At 53.4% G+C, this 21370-nt stretch overlaps 2 protein-coding genes across 2 annotated transcripts in view; both read right to left on the bottom strand.

Annotated features, from left to right (window-relative positions):
* Positions 1 to 14107: 14107 nt before the first annotated feature.
* Tcf15 (transcription factor 15) lies at positions 14108 to 19792 on the bottom strand. The gene is made up of 2 exons (XM_046433454.1): positions 19214 to 19792; positions 14108 to 14536 (listed from the first exon to the last, which is right to left on the bottom strand). The coding sequence occupies exons 1-2, from the start codon at positions 19730 to 19732 to the stop codon at positions 14462 to 14464; spliced, it is 594 nt and encodes a 197-aa protein (XP_046289410.1). The 5' UTR covers positions 19733 to 19792; the 3' UTR covers positions 14108 to 14461.
* The window catches only part of Srxn1 (sulfiredoxin 1), a 43459-nt gene continuing 36196 nt past the window's right edge, over positions 14108 to 21370 (bottom strand). Inside the window, exon 3 of the transcript XR_009225790.1 lies at positions 14108 to 14536. The gene's annotated coding sequence lies outside the window, so the exon portion shown is untranslated. The remainder of the gene's footprint in view (positions 14537 to 21370) is intronic.

Raw genomic sequence — 21370 nt, 5'->3', positions numbered from 1 at the left:
TTTCTTTAGATGAGGGGTCAGCAAGCATTTCCTGTAAAGGGTCAGATAGTAAATATTTTAGGTTTTGCAAAACATCCTGTCTCTGTCACAGCTCTTAGCTCCGCCCCCATGGTGGGAAAGCAGCCATAGGCAATATAAATGAACAGGCATGACCATCGCTATGATTTTGATATGGCTCAGATTATTGCAAGGATTCAAATGATTGGCGGCTTGGTCCCCAGAACAGTGAGATTGGGAGAGGATGTGGGACCTTTAAGAGGCGGGACTTAGTGGGGGGTCCTTGGATCTTTGGGTCCTTGCCCTGCAAATGCTTTAAGGTGTCCTCCTGAGGATTGTTGTAAAAGGTGCAAGCCTAGCCCTTCCTCCCTTCTTCCCTCTCTGAGTCCTGGCTGAAGATAGAACAACTTTGCTGAATTTGCTTATTAGTTCTAAAAGCTTTATTTTTTTTTTAATGAAAGAAGAAGAGAATGTTTTAAAAAAGGAAATGTATCAGTTAAAATATCTCCACATGTAAGTACTAACACAAACCTGAATAGCTTCAACATACAGGGAATTTGTTATCATACAAGAAGAAACACAGATGTAGGGCATTCAGGGCTTGGTTAATTGAACAACATCATCAGCAACTCAGGTTTTTCCCCCCATCTTTCCACTGTTTTCAGCTATCTCCCTATAGTTGCAAGATAGCTGCCACAGATCCAGACATCACATCCTCACCCAGCCATGTACAGATGCAGAGAAGGGCTGTTTCTTCCATATATTTTTCGTGTTTTTAAAGAAACCTTCTGAGAAGTCCTTCCCTTTCATGTCTCATTAGCCAGAAATAGGTCATATATCCATCTCTAAATCACCATGTTTATTTAGAACAGTCAGAATTTTTCCAAGGAAAGAGAAGATAAGAGGGGTAAACCCAAGAACAAAGTGAAGATCTGCCAGTTTAGAAAAAGAGGGAAATGTTGTTGGGTGGATTCAGCTGCTTAACATATTAGCATAAGCCTTTTTAAAATGACATTAGAACTAGAGAATTGCCTTTTTAATAAAAGTAGTTTATTTCCTTCTCACATCCATTAATCCCTGAGGTAGACAGTTTACAGCTGGTCAGGCACCCTGGGGTTTTAGAAACCTGGGCTCTGGCTCCACTGTGAGTGGCTTCTGTTACCAAGGTCACCTCTTGATACAAAATAGCGGTTGGTGCTCCAGTCTTTGTAGCTGCTTTCCAGTAAGCAGGGAGAAGGAAGAAGTGAAGGGGCACTGCTCCCGACTTCTTGGGGAATGCCAGCTTGGTGGGTTAATCCCAGCTACTCTGGAAACCAAGTCAGGAGGATCGCAAGTTTGAGGCTAGACTGGGCAACATGGCTAGATTCTGTCTCAAGTAAAAAGGGAGAAGGGCGAGGACAGTCAGAAGTTTTGTCCCCGCTTCTGTCAAATGCTGTCGAGGCGTGGAGGCTGATGCAAATGGAGACACAACCTGGGGAGTTGGCACTTGAACGTCCTATGTGACTTTAAGAGCTCTGGGAGCGATGGGAACCGAGGTCCAACAGGGACAGGATTTATCTTAGCATCCAAGATCCCACCCCACCCCAGAGGTAAGGGTCAACCTCCTCTGATGTCCCAGGCTGCGCCTACCGTCTGGCATTTCTCTCGCCTTCTAGACGGCGACCCTGAGAGACCAGAGTTCTCGTGGCTCCAACCCCCACAAGTGGACACGGTCACAGAACCCCGGAAGGCGCTCATGGAATGAGTGAGCCCCGCGCCTTCCCCGGGCTCCCCGCCTGGCTTGCGCTGATGCTTGTTCAACCATCATTGGGAGAGAACAAATGAACCGGCGACCTCGGCGCCTAAACCAGGTCTGCTTACTGACAGAGGCCAATATTTATTTTTATTATTTGAAACTTGAAACTGGGAGCCTGGAGCACACCTGTAATCCCAGTGACTGGGGGACTGAGGCAGGAGGATCGAAACTTTAAGGGACAGTCTTGGTAGCTTAGTGATATGCTGTCTCGACATCAAAAATAAAAAATGGTAGAGTGTCCACGGGGTCCCCAGTACTTAATAAATGAACAAATAAATAAAAATCGAGTGAGGTACTTATATGGTTCAAAAAATATAAAAGGAGCTGGGTGTGGTGGCACACGCCCGTAATCCCAATCTCAGCAATGGCAAGGTGCTCAGCAACCCAGTGAGACCCTGTCTCTAAATCAAATGCAAAATAGGGCTGGGGATGGGGCTCAGTGGCCGAGTGCCCCTGAGTTCAATCCCCAGTAACACCCTCCGCCCCAAAAAAGAGGTAACTGTGAAGATTCTCATTTCCTACTCCATTTTTCACCCATCTGGTTTCCACTTTTTTTTTTTTTTGGTACTGAGGATTAAACCGAGGGGCACTTAATCACTCAGCCACATCCCCCGTCCTTTTTTGCATTTTTAAATTTAGAGACAGGGTCTCGCTGAGTTGCTTAGGGCCTTGCTAAGTTGCTGAGGCTGGTTTTGAACTTGCAATCCCCCTGCTTCAGCCTCCCGAGCTGAGCTGTTGGTATCACCATTTTTTTTTTCTTTCCAGAAGTTCTTCATGCAAATTTATAGAAATTTATGCAAATGAAACACCAGGCACAGGCACAGGCTGGGGATGGAGCTCAGGAGTTAAGCTCCCCTGAGTTCCATCCCTGGACAGAGAGAGAGAGAGAGAGAGAGAGAGAGAGGGAGGGAGAGAGAGAGAGAGAAACCATTGTCACCCCCCAGCCTGGGCTTGGTGTGGAGCTGGGAGCACGCATGCAGCGCCTTGTGGGGGCCGGGTCCACCCCTGGGCGGTTCATCTTGCTGCCTTTGCCACCCAGCCATGAGTGAATCAGCTGCCCGTTCCTGTAACCGACAAAAGAAGAGAAGGTTCAAGGAGGTGTCAGGGCTTCAGTCCACGGTCACTTGTGGCGGTCAGAGCAGCATGGCCAGCATGGCGGGAAGCCCGTGGGGAGCAACGCTGCTCTCCTTGGGGTGTCTGGGAAGAAAAGAAAAAGACAGAAAGGGACCTGGTTCCCAATATGTCCTTGGGGGGCAGCACCCAGGGACCTCGCTTCCCTCTCCTAGGCCCACCTCCCAGTGGACTGGCTGCCCACAGAGGCTTCAACACCTGGGCCTTGGGGGACATTCAAGATCCAAACGACAGACAGCCAGTGGTCCCCAGGGGAGCACGACTGTCCACCTGACCCAGGAACATGAACATGAACTGGATCTGTCGGCCGGGCTCAACCTGGGTGGGGCTTGGCCTCCCCTGGCCTGTGAGGGCCGAGGGCAGCCCCTCCATGGGCAGGGATGGCCAGGTCCAGGGCTTCCCGGGACAGGCTGGATAGAACCCGGCGTTCCTGGGCAGTAGCCACGCTAACCATGGGTCATCAAAGCCAGAGGCAGAACCTTCCTCCCTTTCCACTTTTCCTTCAACTTGTTATTAAAGAGAAAGTCCCTGTTGAGCGCAGTGTGTTTTAACACCTCTCCTAATACTTACTTCCCCTTTTAACAGAGAATAGGCCTCCAGAGCCCTGAGCAGGCAACGGGATTTGGCCAGAACTGAATGACATTGTTTTGTTTTCATTGTGCTTATTTTTAAGGTTACCTTCTATTTATGGCATGAGATACTGGTTTTCCATTTATGGAGGGATCTAAAGTTTGCTTTTGAAATAATATATTTGCGTTTGAAAATATTATGTAACTGGCAGCACAGGTGGTACCAGAGAGAGAACAAATGTTTAAAAATGTGCGCCAAGGGCTGAAAAGAAGGAGATGCTTCTGAGGTGGATGCCTGGCCCGGCCCCTGTTTTACAGAGCGAACCAGTGAGGCTCAGAGGGGAAGAGACTGTTCCAAGGTCACACTGATGTTGTAGGCTTAGAACTTGACCCCTTGGTCCCCTTGTGGGATGTCCTGGGTGGGGGGGTAGAAGAGAAGTTAGGACTGGAGTGCACCCCCTCTGGACAGTCCACTGCACCGATCCACTGGCCAGGGTCCCCCACAGCAGGCCAAGTCATGGACTGAGTACAAAGGGATCTGGGGCCTAAGGGAGAGGAGGGAAGGATTTGGTGTTTATCAAGCACTGGCCACGTGACACTGACCATGCTAGACCCTGGCTGGGTACTGGACATTGTCCCTAGGAAATTCACAAATTGCGAGAGAAGACACCTTCTGTAAAAATAGCTCAGGTTCCCCATGGAACAACAGAGGCATCTCTAATGACATCTGCGGTTTGGGCAGCTGAGGGGCGATTTTCTTTGGGGAAATGATCCTTCTTAGTTCCTGTAGTTCTGGCCGCGGCAAACCTCACTCCTATTTCAGAGGTGGGCACATGACCAGCCCCAGCCAATTAAAGCACGTCATCCGTCTTACGGCAGTGATTGGCTCAGGGTTGAGCATGTGACCTAAGGCAGGCCAATGAGGGCCTTCCCTGGGACTTTTGCTCCAATGACCACAGGGTCTCTAAGCAGGTCATTGCACCCGGGCTTGTTGGCAGCCATCTTTGCCATCTAAAGGGGCGAGACTCTCTGAAAATGAAGGGGAGAGGAAAGCAGGAGAGGCGGAGACAGCCATGGCGTTCTCATGCTACCGCATGGCTGCCTTCTGGATTGAGCAATGAGATTGCTGTCCCTGAACTTAGTTCTGGAAGCCAACAGCTTATCTTTTATTAGTCACCTTAAGAAGGATTTCTGTCACAGCCGAAGGAAGTCCTGGCTAATTCCAGGCAGAAACAGTGTCAGGGGAATGTTGGAAAGGGAGAGGGGCTGGGAGCGTGTGAGGAGTTTTCTGGGAATCCTGCCTGGTAGAAGTGAATTTTGAGTAGGATTTTGAAAAAAGGAGACATTGTGATACCTGGAGAAGGCGAAGGGACAGTATTTCCAATCAGGGGCACAGGTTGGGCAAAGCCTTGGTGGTAGACGGTCAGGGAGGTGGAGAATCCAATGTGGTCGGAGAGAGGGATGGGTGGTGGGAGGGACTGGAGGGGAGGGAGGTGCTTAGCAGCGCAGAGAGCCAGTGTGTTCCTCCTCCTCTGGAAGGTGGCCCTTCATTGGTTACTTTATCCACACTCATTCTAAGCACGCACCATGGGCTGGACACTGTCCAAGGGCTGGTAAGAACACGTAGGCAAAGTCCCTGTCCTGGGGTAGCTTCCAGTGTAGTGGAAGGACACAGGCAGTAAACATGACAAAGACAGTATCAAAGTGTCAGTAACTGTTACAAAGGAACATTAAGGGCATAAGGCTTGGTGGAGAGAGCCAGTCTCAGTGGCACACTCCTGTCATTCCTAGCTGCTCAGAAGCCTGAGACAGGGGAATTGCAAGTTCAAGGTCCTTCTCAGAAAATGAAAAGGGCTAGTGGGAGAGTATTCCTGGTTTCCATCTCCACTATTGCCCCCCCCCCCAAAAAAAATTGTTATCTTAGCTAAGGTGGTAGGACATGCTTCTCTGCAGAGGTGACTTTGAGCAGATCTCTGAATGAAGGGACTTAGCAAGCCCTGCAGATACCTGGGAGCAGAGCATTCCAGGCAGAGAGAGCTGCTAGGGCAAAGGCTGTGGGGGTGGAGTGGCCCTACTGTGGTCCAAGGACAGGCGGGGGCGGGGGGGGGGGGCTTTCAAGCCAGGACAGGACTCTGGACTTGGGTTATGAAGTCCAGAAAAGTCATTGGTGTGTTGGGCAGAGGAGGGACTTGAATTGGCCTTTTCTAGTCAACTCTTTCCTCTTGTGCACTTGATGGGTCTCTTAACTGGGGCGGTTATCTCACCTATGGTTCTGGAAAGCTCTCCTGGCTGCTGCTGTCTTCTGCACCTTCATGACCACTACCCAATTGAGATCAGGTCGCCAGCTGGCCGGGCTGGCTAGATTAGCTGGGTTCAAAGGAGCTGGCTGTATCAATAACTAAGAAAACAGCGAGGAAGCCATGGAGCACACAAACATGAGTTTCTAAGAAAGAGAGCAGGACAGCTCAGTGACCCCCAAGAATCAGCTCCACGCTGGACAGCACTGGAAAGAGCAAGAGAGAGCAGGCTCACCCGGAATCCCCCTATTTATTGGGGAGAAGACATTTGATAGAATATTCCACCTCAATAAGGCAAGGGGTAGGGTTTTGAAGAGTGGAGTCTTGCTTGGTGAGGTCATGTGGTCACAGATTGATGGACATCTTGGCAAGTCACACCCATCTCAGGTGCTGTGTGGGATCATAGGCAGAGCGAGAGGAAAGGCACATCTGCGTCACACAGCCTAATCAGCATGCAAGGCCAGACCAGTCCCCTCAGATGCTCAAATGCCCATAGCTCACACAGCCCATGGATTGTGTACGACAAGATCATCTTTTGCTATTGCTGTTAGGTACTAGGGATTGAACCCAGGAACTCTACGTTAGATAAGCGCTCTTCCCCAGAGCTACACCCGGGCCCAAGTTCATCATTTCTAATGTGGATGTCCCAGTGGGACACAGGCACATCAGTGCCCAGCAAGTCCATTGTTTTTTGTCAGTCTTAGAGGTGTTCTTGCTAACCTTTAATTTTTTGCCCCTTTGCATGAAGGGAGTGTTTTTGAGTATTGAACTGTTGGGTTTCAACCTGTTATTCATTGTAGTGTAATGCACAAGAGAAAAAAAAAAACTTGAAAACCTCCTTAATGTCCATAAAGAGTGTATGCAGTATCTATGTGATGGTATAATCTTCCATAGAAGGGCCTACTACACAGTTAGAACCTGTGGCGGTGGAGCACGCCTGTAATCCCAGCAAGAGGATCACAAGTTGGAGGCCAGACTCAGCAATTTAGGGAGACCTTGTCTCAAAATAAAACACAAAAAGGGGTGGGGATGTGGCCCAGTGGTTATGCACACCTGGGTTCAATCCCCCAATCCCTGGCACAAGAAAACAAAACAAAAACCTGAGTGGTAAAACATTTCCAGAGCTCAATCCCCAGTACCACAAAAATGAATAAGTAGATTAATTAAAGGGAGGGGTGAGATTGTGGATCTGGATGTGCTTCTGTATGCGTAAAACACCTTTGGCAATATTCACAAGATAAGAACCCATGGAAACTCCACCTCATAGGGTTTTTATGAGGGTTATATGAGTTCATATTACCTAATTGCTCAGGAGAAAGCCTGGCACACAGTAAGCACAGCAAGAAGATTTTGTTGAATAAAATAAAAGGAAGGAACCAGATGACTAGGGGGTAGAGGGAGAGACTTTGCACCTGATACCCTTATGTACCTTTTGAATTTGTACCTTGGGTGAATATTATTTAATTTTTTTTCTATTGGAGATTGAACCCAGTGCACTCTACCACTGAGCCACCCGCCCCACCCCAGTCCTTTTTATTTTTTATTTTGAGACAAGTTCTCGCTAAATTGCTTAGGGCCTCTCCAAATTGCTTAGACTGGCCTTGAACTCGTGATCCTCCTGCCTCAGCCTCCTGAGTGGTTGGGATTACAGGTGTGCGCCAGCGCGCCCCGCTATTATCATATTTTAAAGTTGAAATTGAGTATATCCAAATAGAGAAAAGATAGTCGGAGGGTGTGGGGCCTGGAAGGAGCCCGGGAATTAACTGGCCGTGGTTGGTCCAAGGCGGCGCCATGTGCTGCCAGAATCCAGGAGGGCGAGGGAAGGGAGGAGGGAGGCCGCCCAACGCCCACACCCCAGGGCCCACTATAAAAAGCACATTTCAAAACACCAGACTGGAAAAGTTTTTTTAGTAGTATTATTATTTTTTTAAATAGCAAAAGCGCGTCCCCCCAGGAGGCGGGTTGCAGCTGCGGTCGCGGCGGTTCCCAGGTGATGTCAGTCCTGGCGCGGCGCCAGCCCCGGCCCCTTGGAGACGGTCTTGGGTTCAGCTTGACTGTTTTTCCTTCCTGAGACTTGAGGACACCTTCCTGTCTCAGGGAAAGCGGCCTTTCCAGGGCTTGCTGGGCGGCGGAGGGCCAGCGCCGCGGGGAGGGCGACGGGGAGGGGGCGGGAGAGGCGCAGAAGCCCCGCCGGGCGCGCGGGAGTGGCTCCGCCCGCAGCCCGCGGGGGCGCGCCCGGCGCGCTCCGGGGTCCGAGGCCCGCCCCCTGCCCTCACCCTTCCCCTGCCCTGGCCGCAGGCTGGGGAGGCCCCGGGGCTGGGTGAGTGGGGGGCCAGAGACGTTCCCACGGACCTCGCAGCGCCTCTCCCTCTCCAAACCGCGGGCCCACCCTGCCTTCCCCTCTGGCTAGAGGCGCCTTGCCAGTATCTCCCAAACTGGCCCTTCAGCGGATGGGACAAGCGGGGTCTGCCTCCGCACTTCTGGCTGTGACCCCTGGGAAGTGACCTCTGGGAAGAGGGTCAAGCCCATCTTGCAGCAGGGCGTGCAGGCGGAGCGAGACCCAGACCCTCCACAAGCACCCGCCACCAGCGGGCACTGAGGGAGGTGGCAGGTTCCGCAGGGGGTGGCAGCCGGAAGGTGGGCTCCAGGTCCAGCTCTGTGGCCTGCAGAGACTTGCCTCCTTCCTGGAAACTTCTGCCTTCAGCACAGAGGCAGCGAGCAAGGAGCTCAGAGCAAGGGCTCTGGACCCAGCGAGCCTGCCTCCTGATTCTGCTTCTGTCATTCAGTGACTTTGCGGAGCCAGCAGAATAGTAACAGAATGAGTTTCAGGGCTCAGAAGTGCCTGGCACAGAGGAAGTGCTGGGAGTGCTAGTGTCCTATACTCTGTAGAGGACTTGGGTGACTTTGATGGCCACCGGCTGCTCTGGGCCAATGCTCTGGACGCTCAAAGAGATGTGTTGGGGATTATTGGGTCCTGTTCAGGGGAGATTCAAGGACCCGCAGACGCACTATTATTGATGCAGGTGCACAAGTGGCCAGATCACCCAGCAGAATCTTCCACACTTAGTAAAACCTTCTCCTGCCTTGGCAGCACCATCCCAAATGACACCTCTGGTCTCCCGGCCACATATTCCCTCATGCCTTGGAACCCGCCCCGTACTTTGTGTGTGTATGTGTAGGGTGTTTTGCTGGGGATCCCATCCGGGGCCTTGTGCATGATTTACACCCTCAGCCTCCACATTTTTATTATTTGCTCAGAGTCTGCTTTTTCCATAAGCTGTGATCACCTCAGGATCGGGCACCACATCTGTCCTATTCTCTCATCTTCCCCAGAGCCTCGCTGGTCCCTGAAGTTCCATGCATGTGTGTTGACTGAGGACTGATGGCTGAGCCTACCTTAAGTTGTTCCTGATGTTAAACTCAATCCTGTGCCTCCTGGGAGTCTTATCTCCTGCAGTGACTCAGCCTGGTCCCTTGGGTTTGATTCCTGGCTCTGCCAATCATTGCTTAGCCCAGTGAGCTTGGGCTTGGTTTTCTAGTCTATGAAATGGGGGTAACAACAGGACCTACCTCTGTGCATTGCTGCAAGATTGAGTGAAGCCATAAGTGTGAGTCACTCAGGGCAGTACCTCCAATTAGTTAGCCCTGTCAGTGGCAGGAGGAGGCACCTACCTGTTTGGCCAGGTGGGGATGGTAGATGAGCAGCCAGAGAACCTGATTCAAATCAATCTATTTACCAACCACTGCGGGACCTTGGGCAAGTTCTTTAACAATCTTGTCCCTCAACTTCCTTATCTATAAAATGCAACAACAATAGTATATAATCTGGCAAACTTGAAAGCTATATTAATTCTTTTATGTCAAATATGTAGATTGAGGCCTGAAACATAGTAGGTTCTCAAAAAGTCAAGCATTTCCCCAAGCCTGGGGAATCTGGTGTTCAGAAAAAGCCAACTCCTATTTTACCAGCCGTCCCTCCTCAAGGTGGGTCTGTCCTGTTGACAAAGTCCTTCTGGTTCACCGTGTGCAGCCTGAGCTAAGGAAAAGCAAGGCCCAGAGAGAGGCAGAACCCACTCTGGGACACACAGGAGCAGTGGCCAAACTAGATCAGGCTAGACCTGCCTTCCAGCTGGTTCACCCTCAGTGCCTCCTGGGTTTCCAGGCCCTACTGGCCTGACCTGTGACCCTGGGCCCCCTGGGAGCCCAATCCCAGGCCTGTGGGGTCTGAAAGTCTGGTCTGGATTAGACACGCTGAGAAGCAAAGGCTGCCCCCCCACCCCCACCCGAGCTGGCCGCCTGGTGGGACCTGAGCTCACAGCTGCTGAGGCTCACAGGGACATAAATCATGGTGGCAGGAGGCTCGGGGGTTGGGACCACCTTAGCCTCCTGAGGGCCACAGAGGCCTGAAAGTCAGGAGCAGGGAAGCCTGGGTCCCCTGGGAGTATTATCTGTCCTCGTTAGACTAGCTGAAGGGTGGGTCAGCAGGGCCAGGGGACCTCTTGGGAGACCTCGAATTGAGTGGGCCAAGGTCCTGGCTTCTCTCTAACTCCTCATTGTGCATTTACAAACATGCAGAGGAGACAAAGCAGCGTGGAGAAGTCCTTACGCCCTCACCCAGGGCCACCAGCATTTACCAGTGGTCACAGTTGTTTTATCCCTTTTCTCTCAATTGCTCACAGTTTACTTTTTCCTGACTCTTTTGAGAGTATGTGGCCTACCTCTGCTCCTGTGTCCCCGAAGGATCCTTAGTTCTTAAGCACAAGGATATCCTCTTACATAACCACGGTCCTGTTAGCAAATTCAGAAAATTCACCTTTGATACAACATTTTATTGCTCACATTCTAATTTTGTCAACCAATAACGTCCCCTGGAACATCCCCCACCCCATAGCACAGGATCCAGTTCAAGGGCATGTGTTGCATGTAGCTGTCAGGTCTGGACTTCAGATAGCAGAACCATGTGAGGTCAAACAGACAGCAGGAGGAGAAGGTGGGATGCAGGAAGGTATTACAGAATTGATGCTTCTGTAAACCCTCTAATTACAGAATGCCCTCACAATGGAGCGTTGTGCTTGGGGGCAGTGCGTGTGAGGTGATCTGGCTGGGGTTGGTTATTCCATGTCCCCTCAGCCCTGGTTTTCTTCTCTCTGGACAACGTTGCTCCTCTGGCCCCAAGTTGGCCTGGAGAACCTTGGCTGGGCTGGTGCATCCTGGAGGGGGAAAGCGTGGATGGTGGGGGAGGGGCAGTGTTAGGAAAATCACCCCCAGAGGTATTGGTCCACAGCTGTGCTTCTCCCAAGTCACATGGATGGAACTGACCTTCAGCTCACTCATGGACAATTAACTGTCCCCTGCCCAGGAAGACAGTTCCAAGTGCCTCGTGGAGCACTATGCAGCTGTGAAAAAGTATGGACCAGTTCCTTGAACACCAAGGGTCTCTAAGAAGTATTAGCAAAGGAGAAAAAAATCCAACTATAAAGCAAAGAATCTAACATGCTTTCACTTGGGTGAAAAATCTGTGACGTACATGATTTCCCTAACTGTTGATCCTCCCTGCAGGAGCTCCTAAGTCCCTGCATCACAGTAATTGCCTCTGAGAACCTAAACTGAGTGGCTGAGAGCAGAGGAGACTTCTTGTCAGTTTATTCTCTTTTGTGGCTTTTGGATTTTGAGCTCTGCAAGTGTATCATCCATGTCAAAGGAGAAGCAATTGAAAGAACCCAGCGTAAGCAGGAGTGCTGGCCCCAGGATCCCAGGAAGCTGCTAACTGCATTTCTTGACCTGCTGGCTGGACACACAGGTGCGCTGAGTTGGCGGAAATTCACTGAGCGGTGCTTTGGCAACTTGTGCACTTTCCCAAATGTATGTTATGATTTGATAAAAAGTTGTGGGGTTTTTTTTTGGGGGGGAGGGGGTACCAGGGATTGAACTCAGGGGTGCTCGACCACTGAGCTGCATCCCCAGCCGTTTTAATATTTTATTTAGAGACAGGATGTCACTGTTGTTTAGCGCCTTGCTTTTGCTGAGGCTGGCTTTGAACTCGAGATCCTCCTGCCTCAGCCTCCCGAGCTGCTGGGAGTATAGGCATGTGGCAGCACCCCTGACTGATAAAAAGTTTTAACTTAGCATGCTGGAGATGTAGAGTGTACGCGTAATGAAAACCCCATGGGCTCCACACTGTGGTGATTTCTAGGATTTGGAACATATGAACCTATGAACTCCCCTCCCCATCCTGTGGTGCTGGGGGGGAACCCAGGGCCTTAGCACATGATAGACAAGTGCTTGGCCACTGAGCTACCTTCCCAGCCCTGTGTCTGAACATTTTATAATGAAGACATAAGCAGAGAAACCTACAAATATTTTTTTCAGACATAGTAATCAGTGTAGAGCTTTCTGGAAGGACCCATAGGAAACTGCTAACAGCAGTGGCCTTTAGGGAGGGGCCTCAGGGAGGTTATGGACTTTTCACTGCCTAGTATCTGATACAATTTGAACTTGAACTATTTACTCAGTGCATAAATAATCTATTAAAAACTATTTAAGAAAGCAAAGCAAACACTCTTCTTTCTGTTGTAATTGCTCTTGCTGGCTAGAGATTGGGCCAAGGAAGCTCAGAGGGGTCAAGCAACAACCCCAGGGTCACCCAGCAAATCTGGTGGCAGAAGTGGGCCTCCAGCCCGGAGCACCCAAGTGTCTGCCCTGCCCCCATTCCCAGGTTTCCTGCCATTGACAAGGTCACAGTCCTTTTCCTGTGGCCTTGCCAGAGGCTGCCTGTACCTGGATCAGGGTAGGTACAGTGAGAGCAGTATGCTACCAAGGGAAAGTACAGCCCATGGGGACACAGGATGGGCACAAGACCAGGCTCCCTGGCACACCAGGGAAGTAAGGTACAGCTGCTAGAAAGCTCTCTGGTGGACAGGCCCCTGGGATCTCCTCCTCCACATTGCATGCAAAAGGGGTTAGGTGTGCTGATTTCAGGACTGGCTGCAACCAGCACTGGCACTTCTGACCGCTCCCCTGCTCTGCTTGGGTTTTAGTCCATCAGTGACAAAGACCAGGTGGGTCAGGCTCTGTCTTGTGGCGAATTGGCACAGCAATGGTACACAGGATGCTGGGAAATTGTTGATCTGTAAAATGGGCAGCCCCAATTCAGGCTTGCACGGGAGGGCAAATGCACGGGAGGGGGGTGCCAAGCGCAGGGAACAGGGGCGTGGACGGTGGACTAGGACTGCCTCGTGTGAACCACACAAGTGTTTGTGAAAAGAAGAAATAAAAACCAGGTATGTGGATGCATCTTGCTAGGTTAAGGCAGCTCGGGCCTCTCCCTGCCTCCTCCTCCCTCTGGCCTCCTGAGCTCCTCAGACCCTGGTCTCCCAGGGACACAGGCCTCGGGCAGAGCGCCTAGAGTTCTGGGCTCAACTGACTCTAAAATGGAAAGCTGGTCCCCACCTCCCGGGGCTTCTGGGTGTACGCTCGGGCCCTGGGGGCTGGCACTCCATTCAGACAGGGGCAAGAGCTGCTCTGAGCTTTCAAGGTGGACATATCTCAGCGTGTCACCCACCATGTGCCTTTGGGTGTCATTGGTCCTCAATCATCTCAGCTAAAACAGGGTAAGAATGTCCACTGTAACACACCCATTTGCACACGCGGAAGACAGCACACCTGCCGGCCTTCAGTGAAGGACAGGTTCAAGAACGATGCAGTCATACGAGGGAATGTGAAGCAACTAACAACGGAACAAGGACACCCTTCCTGTCCCCACGTGGGCTGAGAGCAGGCCTCATTAACCCAATAAGTCCCGAGTTTTCAATTCTGCAAACAGAACAAATATTCCAATATGATTTCAAAGTTACCCTTAAGCTATTGTGGCTCAATTTTAAGTTTTCACAGGTGTTCCACATCCGGGCGGTGGGTCAAAGAAAATTCTTTTAAAAAAGGAAGCAGAAAGTCGTACAGTAGCTATGATCTGTGTACTTGCTTGATTATTCGTAGGGAATGGGGAGGTCACAAAAAACTGGTGTCGGGGGCACCCTCTGGGGGGACAGGAGAGGGAGATTTTCCACCTTTATGTCCTCTTGTACCTTTTGAATTTTTAAGTCATGGATCTAGTCCTTATTCAGAAATAAATAAAGTTTGGGTTTCTGTATGCAGCACACCAGACACCTGAAGGTTGTTCACCAACACTGGGAGAACGGGAGTCGTGAGGACAGACTGGCCATCTCTACTTCTGGAGAGGGGCCGCCGGCCCAACCCACCCCCGCCTGTGCCCAGGGTCCCAGGGAGGGTCCACCTTGAGTCCACTGTCCACAGGCCCTTCATTCCTCAGCTGGGAACGACATCTTTTATTTAAAAATACTTTTATCTTAAGCTACCAATTCTCGCTCACACATGCCACACTCACACACAGACACACAGACACCTCTGTCACCAACAGTCTTTTCCCCAAAGTTCCACCTTGTCTCTGACCCGCCAGGCCTCAGTGGGCTGAATGGGTCCTCACAGCTCTCCAGGGTGGAGTGGAGACGTCCCAAAGGCCCTGCCCGGCCGTTGTCCCTGGTCCCTACACAAAGGGGTGGGTTCGGCTTCTGGGGTCTTCTCCCCTGTGCAGCCAATGGCTGACTCCCGGCCTCCTTTGGTGTCCTGTTTGGAGCAAATTCCGCAGGGGCCCTGGCTCATCTCCGTGGCCCTCGAAGGGGGGCCACTCCCCTCACCTTCAAGCAGCTGCCTCCCAGGTCACGACGGCCACCCTGTAGGAGGGAACAAAGAGGGATAGGAGATGAGTTGGCCCACTGTGAACACTAGAACTAACCTCTATGTCCAGCAGTTGGGGATTGGATCAGTGAATCACAGTTTAGCCACTCACTAAAGAAAGTTCTCTGTCGCAAAAAGCAGAAGAAACCCTATGCACAGTCAGGGAAAGCTGTGGAGGGACACTGTTCAAGGGTAAATCAAGCGCAGAACTGAGTGAAGAGTTTCTTTTTGTGGGGGGTACCAGGATTGAACTCAGGGGCACTCAACCACTGAGCCACATCCCCAGCCCTGTTTTGTATTTTATTTAGAGACAGAGTCTTCCTGAGTTGTTTAGTACCTTGCTGTTGCTGAGGCTGACTTTGAACTTGTGATCCTCCTACCTCAGCCTCCCAAGCTGCTGGGATTACAGGCATGCACCACAGCGCCCGGCTTGAGTAAATACTTCTGTAAATTGTGGTTTCTAGAGAGAAGTGCATGTGGGAAATGGCCAGTGGGAGTTTTTAGAGGATGGGGATTTCATGATGAGGAGACAGGAGAGGGGAGAGGCCTTTTCACTTTGTGTGTGTGTCTGTGTATGTGTTTTACCTTTCCCATCCTTCCCCACATGATCTATTGCCTTAAAGAAATTGAAACATGACCTCCATTCTTGGTCTCCCTTGGCTGGGAATATGCTCTCAGGTCTTGTCTCCCTGGGATTTTTCTCTTTTTTTTTTAACTCTTGGAATCACTTAGTACTTCCTGCCTTTTGGGGAGGGGGGGACATTCACTAGGGCAAAACACAGAAAGGGAAGACAGGTCTCCCGTGCTCCCCCATCTGGCTGGAGGTGCTGGGAGTGGCAGGAGAAGGCCTCCCTTCTGAGGCTCCATTTCTAGCTCAGGGGCTGGCACAGAGCAGGCACCAATGGGTGACTTGGAAGCAGTGGTGGCTATTGGAAGATGAGCTAATGGTGGAGCCCCTGAAGCCACCAGTCCCTCGCCCGACAGGGGCAGTCTCTACCCGCCCTACCATCCATATTCTCAGGTGGATACACATAAGCCAGAGAGGTCACAGCCTCCCTGTTTTGAGGCCTCCAGCGTTGAGTGACTGGCCCAGAGCCACCCAGTCAGTTGGTAAGAGCAGGCCTAGAAATCCATGTGGCCAACAAGCGGTTCTGTCTCCAGGACGGGAGGCTGCACGAAATCTCACTGTAAATGCTCGTCGCCCAGAGGACGGACCTGGCGGCCTCTCGGCCCGTCTAGAGGACTAGCTGGGAGCTCTGGGACCATCTGGGAGCTCTGCCGCCTGCCCCCCTCACTGGGCCCAGGTTGGGGCAGATCCATCCAGATGTGAGCCCAGCCTCCCTGGAGGCTCTCTGGGCCCAGGGACAGCATGTTCATTCACAGGCAGGGCTATTTTGAGGGCTGAAGCCATAGTCCCAGCAGAGCCTGGGGCTTGGGCTTCTCAGACAAACTCTGGCAGGAGTGGCTGTGAAGGGTGGCTACGGACAGTGACAGTGGGGGCAGGGAGAGGTAGAGTGTTGAGGTTGGGAACATTCTTTGAGCCTCAGGGATGGGGAGTGCCACCTCCCACCCCAAGTCTGAAGATTTTCTAAAGACTTGGTCCCATTAGAATATTGGGACCTCACTGAACCTCAGTTTCTTTATGTATAAAATGGGGGACAGATCATTCTCCTTGCCGCCCCGGGCACAGTCAAATGTGAAGATAGCTGTGTGAGACATCCTTCCTGGGCCCCATGTGTCCCATGAGAACTCAGCACCAAGGGTCTAGGGGAAGCACTGTGACCAGGAATTGTGCTCAAGAGGGACACTCCTAGCCTTTAATTCCTGCCTGTTGGACCCTGGCTGTGGGTCAGCTCAGCGAGCCCAGTTTCCCCATCTGGAGGGGGAGTTGCTCTGTCAGATCGCACTCACTAACAAAGGCTCCTCAGGCCAACAGGGAGAGCCCGCAGCACAGCGTCAGGAACACGGCCAGTGTTCAGTAAGTGTCCACAAGTACGATCATCACATCATCTGGCCATGACACTTCCTGGCCCCTGTCGCCTCTCCACCACCTCCTCCTGAGTTGGGCACGTTAGCAGCCTCACAAGAGCACCCTGTCCAGCTCCCACCCCACGTAATGAAAGGGTAACTGGGTCATACACAAGAACCCCTCCCATCTACAGAGGGCCACGCCTCGCCCCTAGTTAGACAGGTGCTCCAGGGAACTGTTTCCATAGCCACCCCAGCCCCAGACCAGCCACGGGAGGGAGGTGGTGGCCCCAGGTGAAGGGATAGGGTCTGGAACCTTGGAACTTGCTGGGCCTCAAAGCTTAGAAAAGAGGGGGGGCCCCTAGGACAACCAGTTTTCTTCTAGCTGCATCTTGGAGGGACCAGAACTGGCGACGATCACCCTCCTCGCTTACTCCCAGAGGGGCCTCTGGAGTTGAGTGTGGCTTCTGCAGCCAAATTTGGTTGGGTTCTTGGTCGCACAGACCGACTCCAGGGAAGCAGCCGGGCTCAGGCAAGGTCCTGTGAGCTGCAGGACAGGCCAAAGAGACCTAGGCAGGAGCCCCCCGCCTGCCTGCCAGGGGGGTAGGCGTAGGACATGCACCTTCCCCAGGGCCTGCAGGTGCGGGGCCTCCAGTAGAACCTCTCCTACTTCCCAGTCAGTCAGGCCTGAGTTGGAATCCTGACTCCCTCTCTGGCTGTGGGTCTCTGAAGTGGTGGCAGCATCTCTAAGCAGGCGGGGACAGTGTGGGGTGTCTAAGTGGTAACTCAGTGCTTAGCAGAAGACAGCTGTCACGACACTGGCCCATCTCTGAGCGCCTTCCACCTCCCACTACCTGTCACTTCTTCCCACTCCTTTCTCTCTCTCTCTCTTTTTTTTTTTTAGAGAGAGAGAGAGAGAGAGAGAGAGAGAAAGAGAGAATTTTTTAATATTTATTTTTTAGTTTTCGGCGGACACAACATCTTTGTTTGTATGTGGTGCTAAGGATCGAACCCGGGCCGCACGCATGCCAGGTGAGCGCGCTACCGCTTGAGCCACATCCCCAGCCCCCCATTCTTTTCTCTGGCCCACGATTTTGGACCTAGCTCCGCAGAGCCCAGCTTCTAGAACACCCTTCCCTGTGCTGCCCTTCCTTGCCTGACTCTGTCCCCAGGCATCCTTTAGGATTCAGCACAGAGGCCCCTCCCCTCTCACACAGGCCTGGGCTTCCTCTGACAGTCCCTTTGTGCTCCCCCTCTCCTGCCATCGACCACAGCACCCTTGCCTTTATCTCTCCACCCTGGCCCTGACCCCCGGATGGGGACCCACGCCTGCTTCTCAGGGTACACCCTCAGAGCCCACACACGCCAGCTGCTGGGTACTTGAGGGTTGACGAACTGAATGGAAGTGACCGGTGGTCAGGGGGATAGCAGAGGGCCCAGTCGGCCCCCCCCACATGGGCCTGAAGACCTGTCCCTGGGTTCCCAGCCCAGTCCGTGGCCCTGACCCACAGCAGGGAGCAGCAGGGACCCTTGAGAGGGCACAATTTGGAGGCCAAGAAGACTGACTCAGAGAAACTGAGGCACCCAGGGGTGAATAGCCAGCCTGAGAGTCTGATGAACCAGAAGAGGGTGGTTTGAGACCTGAACAGAGAGGCCTCATCACCAGCACAGCATGGAGCAAGGGACCTATGTCAGCTACAAGAACCAAATTCCGCAGTCAGAGGACCCTTTCATTGGCCATCAAAGGCCAGGCAGGACTCTCTGAGTCTCAGTTTCCCCAAATGCAAACAGCAGCTACTGAAACCCAACACTGTCACACCAGACAAGCCTCCTTACTGCCGGAGGAGCCAAGGCCAGGAAGACAGAGGGACTGGGGATGAAGCGGGCTCCTCGGAGCCTGAGCACATTTTCAGCCAGGAGGCCCCCCTGGCAGCCACCGCTGCTGCTACCCAGGCCTTGCAGCCCGGTTCCCAGCCTTACTTTGGACACCCTGGGGGAAGCCTCTTAACCCCAGCTCTGTCCAGCTGGCCCGAAGGCGCCTTCTCCCAACACTAGATCCTCTTTTGGGGGTTGGATGCTCTCAGGGGACACCCTTCTTCCTCCAACTGCTCATCCTCTGGGTACTTGAAGCGAGAGGTGTGTGTCTCCATTTCTTTTCAGTCTCCTGCTCTCAGGTCAGATCTTACGATGGGGGACAATTAATACGAAGCGCAACACATACCCAATCAACCCAGGGTTGCATCCCGTGAATATGGGCATGCGATTTCGTCATTTTGGGCCTTAGGTCCCTCTTAGTGATGAAGTGAGGGGAAACGGGTGAGCCAGACTGGATTCTGGTCCAAGTAAAAAAGCGCACCAGCGGATGCTGGCATCGAGCAAAAGCTCAATAAATGATGGTCTTAGTTATTCTTTGCTCCTGCCCTCTTCCCAGAAGGAAGGATGTCCCAGAACACCTTTAGCTGCAGTGGGGATGTCTCAAAGTTAATAGAATCAGACCAGGGCTCTGGGCTCCTGATCGCTTTCTCTTTGGGGGGACCTTGAGTGGCTCAGTTCCACACCCAGCCTTGGGTTTGGGACTCCGCGCCCACCACGTCGCTTCTCCCTCGCCTAAGGGGACTCTGCCCCTCTTTCGCTCCCGGAGAGACTCGATCCCCAACTAATTCTGCTCCTTCTCGCAGCCCCGTACAGGAGCGCAGTGCACTCACCCCCTTGCGCTGGTTGCTGAGGCAGAAGGTGCAGATGGAGCGCGGCTGGCGGCCGCCGTCGGCGGCTGCGGGGACAGTGCCCTTGGCACTGCCCGCCGCACGGAAGCACGGCTGCCCGTCGTCGGCCGCGTCCCCCAGAAGCAGCACGTTGGCCAGGTGCGCGATGTAGCTGGACGCCAGGCGCAGCGTCTCGATCTTGGACAGCTTGCGGTCCACGGGCTCGGTGGGGATGAGCGTGCGCAGCGCGGTGAAGGCCGTGTTCACGCTCTGAGTGCGGTCCCGCTCCCTCGCGTTGGCCGCCTGCCGCTGTCGCACCACCACAACGGGACCCGCGCTGCCGCCCGCCCGCCTCCCGCCCCCGGGGCCCGGGCCGCGCCGAGCCGCCTCCAGGCCTTCGCAGCAGCCGAACGACTGATCGGACGCGTCGCTCTCGCTGCGGTTCTCCTCGTCCTCGCTCAGCAGCCGCACGTCCGGGTACAGCACGTGCGCGCCGACGGGGCGCAGCAGCGCGAACGCCATGGGCGCCCGGCCGCGTCCCTCAGTGCGCGCTGTCCCTGCCTCGGCCGCGCCCGCCGTGCGCTCCCGCGCGCTCCCACGGCCTCGCCGGCCGCCGCCTTATAGCCGGGGGAGGGGCTAATCGCGGGGCGGCCCCGGGCGGGGGCGGGGAGCTCCGCCCTGGCCAATGGGGAGGCGCCCGACGCGCCCCGGCCAATGGCTACGCGCGAGTCTCCCCAGTTCCCCAGGTTGAAAGCTCCCCGGGAGCTCGAGGCCCGCCCCAAGGCTCTGGGTCTCCACTGGCGAGCCGGACAGATGCTGGGGCTCTGGGTGGCCGGAGTGGAACTCAGATCTGGCCTCCTTGTCCTCAGCCTCCGCGGCGGCTGGGAGTCCACGGGCGAGTCCCTTCGCGCTTGCCCTGTTTCCTCATTCGGAAAGCGATTGTCGCCGACTTCCCGCCCTCACATTCCAATCAGTGGTTTGGCAACTTTCTTGTGCGTGTGATTTGGGGAAGGGGCTTCTCAGATCGCCCGCATTGTGACCCGGCAGTTCTGGAACGTCGCAGGAGTCTGCACTTTGTACCAGCCCTTGGTAATGGTATTGATGTCCGTGGGGAACACTGGGGAAAACTATGACTTTTCCAAAAAAGGACTCAACCATATCACCTCCCCTACAACAGTTTTTAAACACACACACACACACACACACACACACGCCAAGATAAAAACACACAAAAAAATACATCAAAACACACAAATCGGTCTCTCTCCACTATGGAAGGATGTGTATTTAAAAACTCTCTTGTGAAAACAACAACAACACAAATCCCAGTAGTTCCATTCTTTCATTGATGAGTTCAACAAATATTAGTTGGCCCTACTATGTGTCAGGCACGGTTTTAGATCAGAGGATTCCGATCTGAACGAAATAAACTCTCTGCCTTCGGGGAGGCTCAGGGGGTTAGCGCTGAGTACTTTACCGTGCCCAGCTGAGGTTGTCGCATGACCCCGACTCACAGGTAAGACAGCTGGCCTTTAGCTACAGGTAGCTGAGCGGGGACCGCAGCCTCAACCCGTCTGGCTTCACCACCTCTCGGAATCCGCCTCCGCACCCCCTCACACACAGGCTGCCCCCCTCCAGTGTGCCTGTCTTGGAGAAACTTCTGATTGTTCACCCCGTGTCGGTCCCATTCCCTCCTGGGAAGCGTAACTGGGCTGATGATGGCCACTGGGATCCCTAGGTCATTCAGACTGTCTCCCAGCTCCATTCCGGGACTAGCCAAGTCGGCATCCACTGGGCCTTGGAAAGTAACTTTCTGTTCAGCTGCAGTGGTTGCCAGTGTGGCAGAGAGAGGATGCGGATGGGAGCGGAGGGGCTTTGAGGTGCTTTGGTCTCTCCTGAGCCTCCTTCCTGGAGGTGCCTCCCCCTGGGTCGTGCTGAGCCACCACCCCCCCCCCCCCGCCGCCTCCCAGTCCCAGGCCAGAGGGTGGGGAAGGAGGGCTTCCCTGGTTGTGGGAGAGGAGTCCCTGAACTCCCAGAACCCAAGGTCTGCGGGAGACTGTTCCCACACCTGGCTTCCCACCTCCCACACCGCCTGACCGTGACCCCAGCCAGGCTGAGCTCGGGAGGAGGAGTCTCACGCCCCCGTCCCTCGGGGCCAGC

This window comes from Marmota monax, unplaced genomic scaffold (assembly GCF_021218885.2).
Source record: "Marmota monax isolate L192 unplaced genomic scaffold, Marmota_monax_Labrador192_F-V1.1 WCK01_AAM20220418_F8-fsc00014, whole genome shotgun sequence".
Taxonomy (NCBI): domain Eukaryota; kingdom Metazoa; phylum Chordata; class Mammalia; order Rodentia; family Sciuridae; genus Marmota; species Marmota monax.
This window is presented reverse-complemented; position numbering and strand designations above follow the sequence as displayed.